At 49.2% G+C, this 13573-nt stretch overlaps 1 protein-coding gene across 1 annotated transcript; it reads left to right on the top strand.

Annotated features, from left to right (window-relative positions):
• The first annotated feature begins 339 nt into the window (after positions 1 to 339).
• Positions 340 to 11860, top strand: FGF6 (fibroblast growth factor 6). The gene is made up of 3 exons (XM_055277009.1): positions 340 to 930; positions 1906 to 2009; positions 11611 to 11860. Exons 1-3 carry the CDS (start codon positions 585 to 587, stop codon positions 11785 to 11787), a joined length of 627 nt encoding a protein of 208 aa, XP_055132984.1. The 5' UTR covers positions 340 to 584; the 3' UTR covers positions 11788 to 11860.
• The last annotated feature ends 1713 nt before the right edge of the window (positions 11861 to 13573 follow it).

The raw sequence follows: 13573 nt of genomic DNA on the forward strand, positions 1-13573 counted from the left end.
GAAGCCAGCACTGCCAGGGAAAGAACTTCTGCCCAATATGGGTCCTGGGTGGCCTCTCGCCTCTCTCTTTCCCTGGGCCCCCAGCCAGCTCCCCCCTGCCCCAGAGATGCTCCCTGCTCACTTCATTCCTGCCTCATAGTTGGAATGACAGTGGCTCCCAGAACCCCTGGGGAGTGTGGAGGGTGATGGGGGTCTGGGGAGGCAGCCAGGCCCAAGAGCAGGTTAATGTTACAGCCCTGGATAAGTGAGCTGGGCGGGTTGACGTCAGGGTGATGATGGGTGGAGGGGAGGGCCGGGCTGCTGAACCAACTATAAAGATAGGTCAAATCAAATATCATCAACTCGGGCCGGAGCGAGCGGGCGAGCTAGACAGCGTCCCCGAGCCATGGTCTCTACCGGCCGCGGCTCAGCCCGGGTCCCTCTGCTCTCAACCCGAGTGCCCGACAGAGGCTTTGGTTTCATGTCAGCAGCCTTCATCTGCCTTCCAAAAATAAGCCCCTGCCGCCATGCCGGAGGGAGAAAAACAAGAAGGGCGGTATTTTTAGGGCCATTAATTCTGACCACGTGCCTGAGAGGCAAGGTGGATGGCCCTGGGACAGAGGCTGTTCATCAGTATGTCCCCGGGAGCAGGACGTCTGCAGGGCACGCTGTGGGCTCTCGTCTTCCTAGGCATCCTAGTGGGCATGGTGGTGCCCTTGCCTGCAGGCACCCGTGCCAACAACACGCTGCTGGACTCGAGGGGCTGGGGCACCCTGCTGTCCAGGTCTCGCGCTGGACTAGCTGGAGAGATCGCCGGGGTGAACTGGGAAAGTGGCTATTTGGTGGGGATCAAGCGGCAGCGGAGGCTCTACTGCAACGTGGGCATCGGCTTTCACCTCCAGGTGCTCCCCGACGGCAGGATCAGCGGGACCCACGAGGAGAACCCCTACAGTGAGTGCCAGCTGCAGCCAGTCGGGACGCTTGGGGGTTTGGGCTCATGCAGGGCTAAAAGGTGAAGGGGCCCTGCTCTAACGGAAAGGATGCACTATAAAGGGGACAGAAATGCTGCTCACCACTTAGATGATTCCACGTTGCTCTGCCTGGGTGCAGGCTCAATATACTGGGGTCCAAGCATCCTGGTGTTCTTTGCCATCGCCTTGGTTAGATCCTCAGTGGCACTAACTATTTCAGCATTACTGGCCCATCTGATGCCTTGTAAGACCACTGGGAACCAGTAGTCTGGGAAGCCCCCAAGGCCTGGGTAGGGAGAATCAGTTAGTATACTTGGATCAAATTTGACACAAGCTCATTTTTATTCAGCTTCTTTCTTGGAGAAGGAAAGGAAATTCAATTGCAAAATATCCAACTGAAGCACATCCTTCTTTTTATTTCAATGGGCTCCCTCTGTCCCCAGGTTCTTATCCTGCAAGCTGCCAGCTTGCTGTATGGTTAGTCTCCTATCCAAGAAAGGATGGGGGCTGCAGGATCCAAGAAAGCCATCAGCTATGGTGTGGCTGCTGTGTTTTCAAGATTAAGTGGGTTGAGATTTGTTGAAACATGTAGAGCACACATTAAGAATGGTAATAATAATCAATCTATTTTTTTACTCAAGTCAAAGACCTCAAGTAATTATATCAGTGAAAGCCAGATTCAAAGCTCATCTTAAATAGATAGCTAAGTGGTCATTGCAGTACCTAACTCTGACATCAGAACCTTCCCTTGCAGAACTGGATTTTTAACAGCACAATGGCAGCACTTGATGAGTCCAGCAGACAGGGTCTCCTAGAGTTAGAGGCATCATGGATGGGGTGATGGAGAGTCTGGCTTTCTAGGAGAAGGGGGATGGACTGAGATGCCCTTGTCGGCTCAGGTTCCCACTCTGATTTGCACAAGCCTTAGGTAACGTGGCCCCCCTTTCCTTGTCAGGCCTGCTGGAAATTTCCACTGTGGAGCGAGGCGTGGTGAGTCTCTTTGGAGTGAGAAGTGCCCTCTTCGTTGCCATGAACAGTAAAGGAAGATTGTATGCAACGGTGAGTTCACCAGGCCAGGGAAGTGCCAGGTTTACAAGGCTTGATGCTTACACAGTTGAAGAAAATAATATGAAATCCTGAGTAGAGAAGTGACTATCTAAATGGGAAAGGAAAGGCTGTGAAAGGAGCCTGTGAAAGGGAGGGGACTTGCAGCTTCTGCTTCTTTAGCCTCATGGGTGTTTCTCCTGTTCCCACCTGCCGGATGGAGCCTGTGTGATTAAACAGAAACCACAGCTCAGGGAGCCCATGGGCCAATGGGCCAGAGGGAAACCCGCATTCTGGCATCCAGGCTTGTGGGCAGGTGTGATTCCCTGCCTTGGCGAGGCCCCGAGAGCAAGCCTGTCTCTCTGCCTGGGTGTGCTGCTCCATGACACACGCCCTGCAAGATGCCCCAGCCTAGTGCGCAGCAGTAGGAGTGGAATGGGAGGCTATTTTCATCCTCATCAGTGTGCTGAGATTCTGCGCTAGGGTTTTCAATCCTCTGGTCTCCAATCGCATAAGCTAGAGAGGCAGCCTACCCATTATACACTTTAGGCAGGTACCAGTCCCACCCGTTCCCATCTCCACCCCCAGAGGTCACCCCTGGGAGTGCCAATGCTGGCACTTGGGTTAATGCAACCAGCTTCTAAGCACATTGACCAAAACCTCTGCTCTCACTGACCTACTTGTTCCTGCAGCCCTCGGCCCATCATTTGGCTTATTCCAAAATATGGCTGGGCAAACATCCCTATGAGGCTGAAGAAATAGAGAGTTCCTTTGACAGAAATAAGCAAGCTAAAAAGGAAGACCTCAGAGCAGGCCTCAAAAAATATCAAAGTTATTTATGGGGAGGGTGTGGAGGGCTGATCTACTGCCCCTTGGAGGATAAACTGAGGATTGGGATGTGAAGAAATAGATCCAGGATTGGCACTGGGTCCCAGGGGAGCTGTCCCAACAGAGGAGGTCTATGAAACACAAGAGCGGGTTCACCAGGTGACCTCCGCCCCATAATCTTTGGTGCTAACATCTCTCAGTCTGAGTTGGTTTATGTGGACATACGGCCTGCATTACAATCAGTGGGTCTCCCACACAAGTCTATGGACAGTCTGCATCTCTGTCACCTTGGAAACTTGTTAAAAGTATGGATTTCCAGGTACCTACCTAGGAGATTCTTATTCAACAGAGCGGGGATGTGGGCCTGGAAATCTGTTTGTTTTGTATTTTAAATTTGCCAGGTGTTTCTGAGGAACAGGCAGGCTCAGGGGTCAGCAGGCTACATGGCCTCTGGAGGGCAGGGGACCACCCACTGCCCATGTTACACTGAACCTGAGAGCTGGAGGGCAGGTGAGATGAGACAGCAGAGACATATCCTTGTTACTGCCCTCTGGAAAAGTGATGGCGAGGACAGGAAGAGGCCTGGGACCAACCCAGGTTTTGGTGGAGCAGGTTTCCCCTCTGTAGAGTGGGGCATCCCAAAGAACCCCTTCTTTCCAGCCTGCATAATGGCCGGAATCCCATAGGGTCGGGAGAGCCAGGAATTTGGGCTGCTGGCTGTGGGACTCCGTGCAAGCAAGGGACGTTTTAGCAAGTAAATCTCCTGGGAGAAAGCACAAATTTCATAAACTCTTCTTTCTCCTTGTCACCTTTATCAACAAACTATTTATTACTTTTTTCTTCCTACCCAGAAAGGAATTTAATTGTGGGGAGGAGAAAATGCACAAATATAGAGGAAATTTACCCACTTCCCACTTTAAATCTCTTGGCCTTGGAAAGAGAAGCTGGGAAAGGCTGGGGAAGGGAATATAAGATTTAACCATCAGAGAAAGCGCCACAAAGCAGGGAAGGGCATTCAGAATAGCAAAAGGGAAAGGAGGCTGACTCCTAATGCCTGAAACCCACCACCCCACCCCCAGCCCTCACTCTGCAGCACCATTATTGGCTGATGACTTTAAAGGGGGTTAAGCAGGTTGATGAACTGCTGGGCTTGCTAAATGAGCAGAGTCCAGGAGAATGGAGAACTTCTGGGAAAAGACCCCGCACCCTTCGCCTCCGCCCTCCCACCCCTCCTACCTTCACCCTCAGTAGCATTTGGCCAAAGAACATCTTCTCCAGAGAGGGAGATTCTCCTCCCTGGACCTCAGGGCCAGCTGGGCCTGCACACAGAGAGTGGGGCTGGACAGCTGTGCCACAACCCTGGGGCACCTGACGTTTTATGTGGCTCAGGACCAGATACTCCTGAGCAACTTCTACCCCTCCCTCTCCGCCCCTTGGAGGCCGTTATCACAGTCTAAAAAAACAATTGCCAACTGATCCCCGGAGCCAGGAAGACTCCTGCTGGGTGATGATTTCATTCACACTATTTCCTTTTAAGCCCCTGGGGCCTCCTCATCTCCCAGGCTCAGCTGCTACTGCCACTATATGGCATTTCTCATGGGTGGGGGAGGGAAACTGGGCTGGGGCTGAGGTGTTGGTGAGGGGGACAAGGCAACGACTCACGGGCAGAGAATAAGGGCCAAGGAAACCTGGCTAGAAGTGACTTCACACATGTCTGTCTCCTGGAAAGAAGGGTGTGGAGGCTCAGGGCAGTTTGCCGGGCCCTCCTTTAGACAATATAACAGCTGCCCTGCCCTGGGCACTAGCCTACTGCTTGTGCTAGGATGCACCGGCTGCAGAGGGCTTTACGAGTATGATCTCACAGCACCCTAGGAGGTGCACTTGATCTTCATCCTCCCTGTGCAGCTGCGGACACCCGGTCTCCAGGCTCACATGTCCAGCCACAGCTGTGTGCAGCCCTGTCTCAGGGCTCCGTGACCCGAGTTCCAGTTCCTGGCCAACCTACACTCTAGCTACTCGTCTTACTTTGGGCAACGTCACTGAACTTCTCTGGGCCTGGATCTCTGCTCTCTGAGGATGAGGCAGAAATCAGTGAATTCTAGACCCCTTGGTCCCCTTTGAAATTCAGAAAACAAAATATCAAGGATCTCCACCTAACAGTGCTTCTATTAGAATCCTCTGGTTGAGAAAAATATGTACTAGTAAAAAGATACCAGCAATTCAGTTATGCTTTCAAGTGATTTCAGTTTTACTAAGAAGAACTGCATTTACATCCTTTTCATCAACAGTATGACAATGTGCAAAGGACAAAAATGATTTCCTCCAGAGACCTCTGATTATTATCTGGGGCATTACATTGGGGGAAGGGAGGACCAGGATTGCCTTGGCTCAGCTGCCACTCTAGCAGAAAACGGCACTCCTGAGGGAATGGGATAAAGGACACCCACCATGAGGAAATGCTGGGAGATGGGGCTGGAGAGCAGTGGGAGGCGCATGCCCTTATGCAGGGCCTGAGGCTCTGCATACAAATCCCCGCCTGCTACAAAGAGCTGCACTGGAGTGAGAAGAATGAAACACCTGATGAAAACACTTTCCAACATTCCTAAATCAACACTGCAATTGTGTGCTAGGGAAAAGGGTTGGAAAATGCAGGCATCTTCAGAGCTGACGATATTTCAGCTAAAGACAGGAAAAGAAGCAGTCAGGGGCTGCAGAAGAAAGTCTTAGGACAAAGAGTTGGTTTATTTTTCCTTCTTGCCCACATCCTTCCACCCCATCCTTCTCTATCCAACACACACTCCCAGGAGGAACAGGGACAAATGGCCCTAGCAGTCACAGGATGAAGATCTTTAAAGGCAGGATTAGATCCTCATTGGTCCAAGTGACTTAGCTCTAAAGGCAAGAGGGTGGCTGTCTTGTCCACCTCACACTTTTGGGGCATTTCTACCCCATGGATATGCTTGCTCCTCTTCGAAATGCCCTTCTCCATAGTGAGTGCCAAACGCACGTAAGTCTGAATAGACCTACACGGAATTGAAGACATTGTCATGCCGGGGCTTGAGCCTGGCAGGCCCAGGAAATGTGACCCAGTGGAATGATTTTCATTTGTTCAAGTAATCATATACGGTAGCTGCTTTCATGAACATGGCGTTCACTTGGCTTGAGTGCGTTCTTCACCAGAGCTGAGGGGCCAACATTCCCAAGCCATGAGAACTCAAAGCTCAGGGCTGTGATGAAGATGAATTAAGGGGCTGGGTCTTGAGCATCACTCTGGGCAGTGGGAAAATCCATCAGCCTGAAGCATTCAGGGAAAATGCATTCTCTCACCTGCATGCCACAGGCCTCCTGGCCTCCCGAACCCCACGGATGTGGGTGCTGAGGGCGGAGGAGAGAGAGCAGCAAGGGGAAGGTTAGGGCTTCTAACACAAGCTTCATCTACTAGTTGTCTTTTTTCACTTTAGTTTTGTACAGGAGTCTGGGGAAGGCCAGGGATATGAGACAGGCTAGAGAAAAGGACAGAATGGAAAGGAAAAAAAAAGTAGTCAACTTAAAAAAAAAAGAAAAAGAAAAAAAAAAGTGTGTATGTTGAGGAGGAGTGGATTTGAATGATCCAAAATCGAATGACCAGAGAAGCAAAGTACAATCTACACATCCATGGTCATGCACGCTTAAACAGTCATGTTTTAGGAGATCCAGACGTTTAGGAGAGGCTGGGTTCTCAAATGGACACATTCTAGGCACGGGGAAGTGGGCAATGGCTTGAGAGTTTCTTGTCCAAGTCACTCAGTTCCTCCCACTTCCCCTTCCTTCACCTCAAGATTTCATTTCCTCACTAGAGCTTGCAAACAACACATGAAACCTCTCCCTTAACCACCATCCAGATCAGAAATAAATTCTCTGGAACTGACTGGGCGGGATACTCTCCAGGGATATACAAAGTTAGAACAGGGGAGAGGCTGGTGGGTGGAGAGGGGCTGTGACCCAGCAAGGAGGAGACCACCAGTTTCTGATGAAAATGTTTTCTCGCTCCGTTTCCTGGCCCATCTGCTATCCTAAATTCCCTTCCCACTTTAAATAATTTACGTACTTGACTAGGTAATACATGAACATGTTTTAAGGAGAAAAAAGTATCAAAGAATATTCTATGGAAAGTCTCACTCCTACCATTGTCTTGAAGCTACTGAGTTCCTCCCTAGAGGCAGCCACAGTTACCAGTGTTTCATTCCAGTGTATCATTCCAGAAACAGCTAACGCACACGTGCACACACCAGTATCATCTTTTTAAAATCACACAAACAGGAGCATACTATGCTAACACTTTTTCAAACCTTGCGTCTTCACTTAGCAATGTATCTTTGAGGCCATTTCATGTCAGTACAGAGAGGCTTCTTATCTTTTCAAGGCTTATAGAATTCCATCGTGTGGATCTACCATAGTTCAGTTAGTTACTCCTCTCTCTCTCTCTTTTTTTTTTGAGACAGAGTCTCGCTCTGTCGCCAGGCTGAGTGCGGTCTCAGCTCACTGCAATCTCCACCTCCCCGGTCCAAGAGATTCCCCTGCCTTAGCCTCCCAAGTAGCTGGGACTACAGGTGTGCACCACCACGCCTGGCTAATTTTTTGTATTTTGGTAGAGACGCGGTTTCACCATGTTAACCAGGATGGTCTCAATCTCCTGACCTCGTGATCCACCCACCTTGGCCTCCCAAAGTGCTGGGATTACAGGCATGAGCCACCTCAGTTACTCCTCTCTTAATAGATACATTGTTTTTGGTCTTTTGTTATTTAATGCTGTAGTAACTTTTGTGCGTGTGTGGGAATATATCAGTAAGATAAATTTCTAGAAGTGGAATTGCTGATCAGTTGCTATATTCATTCTTTATTCTGGTAGATGCTGCCAAATTGCTCTTTTATAGAGATTCTGACAATATACACATCAGAGGACATTAAATGAGAATTCCTAGTTTCTATGCCCTCACTAACGAGACCATAGTGTCAAATGCTTCTCTCTTTGAAATCTGGCCACTAAAAATGGGATCTCATAGTTATAATTTACATTTCTCTTATTAGGCATATTCTCTTCTGCTCAAATACCATTGATAGTTCCTTTCCTGGGAATTTTCTGTTTTATAAATGTTGTTCATTCTCCAGTGAGTTTAGGGTTCTGAATATAGTAACAAAATGTACTCTTTGACATATGTGTATTGTACGTATTTTCAACCAGTTTGCCATTTCTGTTCTTATTTTATTTAAGGTAATATTTTTCAAGTAGAAGACTAATTTCTTACTTTTTAAAAATGGCTTTAATTTTTTTTATCTTGTTTAGAAAGATGTTCCTGATTCTGAGTTTATTAAAAAACTTTTCTGGATTTTAATGGTTCTTTTTTTTTTTACATTTAAATCTTTGCTCCTTTTAGAATTTATTTTGATGTAAGGGATAAAGTCATACACATCAAACTTTACTATCATTATAATAAAATACCATTCAGTTGTTTCAACACCATGTTTTCTCTAGTGATTTAAAATAGCACTTTCACTTTATATTCATTTCAGATTCATTTCATTTTACATCCATGTATGTGTTGGGATCTACTGCCGGACTCTATTTTGTTCATTGACCTGTACTGGACTTCTCATTAGCATAGCTTTACTTGGAACATTTCATTCAGTTCTGAGCTGAATTTTTCCTGGTGCTGCTGCTCCCAAGCTTGCCCACCAACAACTGAAGTCCTGTGCACAGGGCAGGAAACCAGGGCCCAGAGAGGCTCCTAATGAGGGGCCGTGGTTCAGAGCCAGCGTCAGCCTCTGCCTTTCCTCTCACTCCCTGCTCTTCCATGCAAGCTCACTGTCTCCCAGACACTCCATCAAAAACAGCAGCACTTAAAAGCTAAATTGTCCAGTAACCCACAGTAAGTCTTATGGGACTGGTGATCCAGGGTAAGGCAGTCTTTTGAGGCTTTTAATGTAAAGTAGCTCATGATTTACTCGGAGAAGAACACTACTACTACTAATTTGTTTTTAATTCTGCTGTATAGCAAGCATTGTTCCCAGGACTTTCCAGGCATTATTTCGATTAATGCTTACTCCAATTCTATGACACAATTTTTCTTACTGTTCTTACTTCACAGATGAGGGAATGGAAGCTTCAGAGGTTAAACGATTTCCCCAAGTTCACGTAGCTAAGTAAGAGGCTATTGTCATCAGTCTAACCTCAAAGCTGTGGCACAGATACGTTCTTGACCTACACTGATTAGTTCATCCTCTTTACCTTTAGGACATCCCTTCATTCATCCATTCCGCAAATATTCACTGAGCATCCTAACGAGGAAAACAGGAAAGCTTATGAAAAACCCACCCCCCTGGTGTGGCATTAACCTGTTCACATGGCTGGTGAACGCCTTCACATTTATCTCAAGCAAGTTAACATCAGTGAAAGTGCTTTGTAAATAAGCTGCAAGCATGAGAGAAGAAGATGGGGAAAACGTATGAGGGGAGTTTCACTGTGTTCCCATAGGCAAGGCTGTCCCCTCGCCCACGCTCACATCAGGCTGAAAGAGCCACCCATGCAGGGGTCTCCTTATGTTTCAGTGCTGTCCTTATTTACTTATTTATTCTTGAGACAGGGTCTCACTCTGTCACCCAGGCTGGAGTGCGGCGGAGCGATCATGGCTCACTGCAGCCTCGACCTCAAGTGATTCTCCCACCTCAGCCTCCAGAGTAGCTGGGACAACAGGCAGGCACCATCATACCTGCCTTGTTTTTTTTTTAAGCTTTTGTAGAGACAAGGTCTTACTATATTGCCTAGGTTCCTCTCAAACTCCTGGGCTCAAGTGATCCTCCTGCCTTGGCCTCCCAAAGTCCTGGGATTACAGGTGTGAGCCACTGAAACCAGTCATGTTGTCCCTATTAAACCACCATCCACTCAGCATCATGTACCAAGCAAGACACAGTCCTCATCTCAGGGATCTTGGAATCTATTGGGAAAGTATGGCTGTTCTAAATGTTGCCAGAGAAGTCCACTGAAGGGGCTCTGGGCGTCCTGGGGCCCTGAGGAGCAAGCTACTTCCTAGCTCTTTAGAACAGCAAGAGGTTCTCGCCCAGCTACACTGCCAGCAAGATGGGACACTAGCAGTACGATTCCTTTACAGAAGGTCAGAGGACACCTCTGGCACAGCCCGGTAGCCATCGAGCGGTTTTTTTTTTATACTTAAGCAAGGAGGAGTCAGAAGTTATCCTCCACCCATTTCTTATTCTGTATTTCTTTTCAAGAGTAGACCCCGGGTCTCTGGCTCCCACCTCGCTCTCTGTTCTTCTAGCCCCGACCCAGCTGCTTCCCCACAAGAGCAGGAAATCCCCGCATAGTCCCTTAGGGCAGCCACCCAGGCAGGTTGCAGAGGAAAGAGGAGGACTTGGGGTGATGTACTGGAATGAATTTGTGCATGTGAGACAGGAAGTCCAGCGTTCATGTTCTGAACAGGTGGCCCACACACACTCCTCTACCAAATCAGCATGGAAAGGGCCATTTTTTTGTTGGTCCCAGGCTCCTTGGCATCACCTGTCACATTGGGAACCAGGTCCTTTTCCCCGTAAAAACTCCTGCTCCTCACCGTTTCTGTTCCTGCATGTCCCTGGAGAACTATGATTGTCTTGGACAGCAGTCCCCAACCTTTTTGGCACCAGGGACCAGTTTCATGGAAGACTATTTCCATGGACAGGGTGAGTGATGGGGACATGGGGGGATGGTTTGGGGATGAAACTGTTCCACCTCAGATAATCAGGCATTAGTTAGATCCTCAGAAGGAGCAGGCAACCCAGATCCCTCACATGCAAAGTTCACAACAGGGTTCTTGCTCCTATGAGAATCTAATGCCACTGCTGATCTGACAGGAGGCGGAGCTCAGGTGGTCTTGCAAGCAGTAGGGAGTGGCTGGAAAACAAATGAGGCTTCGCTCACCCACTGCTCACCTCCTGCTGTACAGCCCGGGTCCTGCACTGGTATGGGCCACTGACTGGTATGGGTCTGCAGCCTAGGGGTTGGGGACCGCTGGTCTAGGAGGTACCGGACACCTTCTAGGCTCAAAGTCAAAACTGAGAATGGGCCTTTTTGAGGGATAGAAAACTTGGGACTTAAACCAGGAAAGACAGACGGAGGAACCACAAGCAGAAAGAAAGGGACAGGCAGTGCTGGAAAGGGCTTAAGAGATCACTGTGTCTCCTCCCCCTCCACCAACCACCTCCCTCCTTCTTCCCCCACCACACACAGTCTGCAGAAAAGAGAACTGAGGCTGAAAGGGGAGGAACCTGCCCAAGGTCACACAACTAGGAAGTAGAAAAGTCACGAAATAGCACCCTGGGCTCCCATCCCTGCTCCAGTAGACTCCCTCTCACAGTGGACTTGAGAAAACAGCTTGTGTCATTTCCTGGTCTGTTCTTTGAATGGAATAAGTTACCATCTAGGGACGTAGCAGAAACTACTCTGGAAGTCAGGAGACCTGAGTGGTAGAGCCTCAGCTCTACCCCACGTGGCACAGACCATCCCCTGTGTCCCTGGGCCTTGGTTTCCTTATCGTAAAGGAGGGAAGGTGAGAGGAACCATGAGAGCCTGCAGCCTCTTCCCATCCTAACCTTCCACCATCCATTCACCCAGGATGCTCAGACCTCACGGTGGTTGTCTCACAAAGAGAAGGGAAGGGGCACCTGGCAGAGGGGCCTACTCTCTGCGGCCCAGCTGGCACCTGCAGCACTCCTCATTTGTAACCCAGTCTCTGCTGTTTGCCCATGTCTTCCACAGCCCAGCTTCCAAGAAGAATGTAAGTTCAGAGAAACTCTCCTGCCCAACAATTACAACGCCTACGAGTCAGACTTGTACCGAGGGACCTACATCGCCCTGAGCAAATACGGACGGGTAAAGCGGGGCAGCAAGGTGTCCCCGATCATGACTGTCACTCATTTCCTTCCCAGGATATAAGGACCCACGAAAGAAGGCTCACAGATTTAAAGCAGCATCTGTTCTATTGGAATTTTGCACAAGCGAATAATTCCCCTTGCCCTCCATGGCTTCTGAATCAGGCTTATCTTGTGCTTGGGGAGACCCCAGTTGTTTCCCTTGGCCACTGGACCCCACGCATGTAGCCCATTCAAACGAGGGCTGCAATCAGCAACTTTAGAATGGCAACTTATCCCATGCTCTGACCTCCCTTGAGGAGAGAAGGTATCGGTGACACTTGTGGAATGTGACCATGTGCGCAGGAAAAGGCCAGGGTAGGAGTTTGTGTGCATTATTGTATATCCATACAGCTTTATATACAGTCTCAGAGCAATAGCATTTCAAAGCATCAGGTTTCCTTCTCCTGGCATCATCGCTGCAGGAATCTGCCCGTAAGAATGTCATCTGTCAAACCAGCAGGATTGATGTGTGCTCCCATTCTGCCTCTTTCCAATCATCTTTCCATTCAGAGGCCACTAACTACATGGGTTGCACAGGTCAGCGGGAAGCAGCTGTCCTCAAAGTGCAGAGATGGCAGAATGAGAGTGTGTAAGGTTGAACTGCAAACCAGAAGGAGAGGGATCAGGCACTTCAAGCTTCCTGCCAGTGAGGGCTCTGGGGACACTGGGATGAACCGTCAGGGAAGCTGGGGGAGAAGCGGTTCGCTTCGTGGAGGAAAGGGGGAGATCAGCCTCTAGGGCAGCTGAGGAAGGCTTGCGGAGGCGGCAGAAGGGACTGGGTGTTCTAGGAGAGCCACTCTGCCTGGAGAACTCAGGCTGTGTGTGGCTCCAAGAACAGGCAGGGGCCAGGCTGCCTGCCCATAAGGTTTCCTCGCTTTGAACTGGTCTTATTTTAACCTCAGATGACAAGGATCCTAATAATGGCAACCTCTTTGGCGAGGGGTAGGGGACAAAATAGGGCATGAAGGCAGTAGAGAGGCTTTGGACTCCAGATGCTAATTCCTCTCCAACTATGTCCAGGAAACGCACCCAAGTTCTCATCTGATACCCTCACTTCCTTGTTGCGCATCCTCATCTCACATACGCGCTGTGCCTGGATGCAGCAGAATGGGCACCGTGACCTCCAGAGTCTGTGCTCTCTTCCTCCCTGCAGTAGAGGAGGAGTGATAATGCCACGGAGATAAGCAGCCAAGCTGAAGCAGCTCCTTGCTGCACGATGCCTTCTTGCCTCCTGTCCCTTGAGAATATTTAAAGCAGAGGTTCCCCAAGTGACTATAAATGTTGTCTGCCTGGAGCTTTCAGATTCCTGAACCATTGGAATGTTCCTAAATCTGAAACCAGAGAGAGCCATATCAGAGTGCAAATATTTTTGGCATATGTGAACCGAGTTACAAAATGACCTGACGCCCTCTGCGACTCTCGGGGGCCCCGGCGTCCAAGACAATCCCTCATCTGTTGCAAATACCTTCATCTTCAACATACCTCGCTATTTGCAGTTGCATCCATCTATAGATAGATCTGGGTTGAGGGATTCTGAGCTGAAGATGGGAGGTTGGCAATCGAAGGGGGAGACACCTTACCGGCCACCTCCTCTGCCCTGCAAATGTCAAGGCGGACATGTGCTGGGTGAGGAGGAAAAAGCCACACCCGGGTACATGAAGAGGGAAGAGACTGTAGAAGCCTTGGAACACATGTGCACATGCCCGGCCGACCCTTGGATGTGGTAGAAAAGGGAGAAAACTGGTCCATCTTGATTCCGTGGAATGTTAAAGTGCAGGTCTGCTTGGAGGCGGGGATAAGGCTCTCCA

This window comes from Symphalangus syndactylus, chromosome 5, assembly GCF_028878055.3.
Source record: "Symphalangus syndactylus isolate Jambi chromosome 5, NHGRI_mSymSyn1-v2.1_pri, whole genome shotgun sequence".
Taxonomy (NCBI): domain Eukaryota; kingdom Metazoa; phylum Chordata; class Mammalia; order Primates; family Hylobatidae; genus Symphalangus; species Symphalangus syndactylus.

Excerpts from the sequence above, each read along its gene's own strand:
- FGF6 (XM_055277009.1), top strand. The coding sequence starts at position 585 with ATGGCCCTGGGACAGAGGCTGTTCATCAGTATGTCCCCGGGAGCAGGA. Across the intron at positions 931-1,905 it reads CCACGAGGAGAACCCCTACA|GCCTGCTGGAAATTTCCACT; the intron begins GTGAGTGCCAGC and ends TTTCCTTGTCAG. Across the intron at positions 2,010-11,610 it reads AAGGAAGATTGTATGCAACG|CCCAGCTTCCAAGAAGAATG; the intron begins GTGAGTTCACCA and ends TGTCTTCCACAG.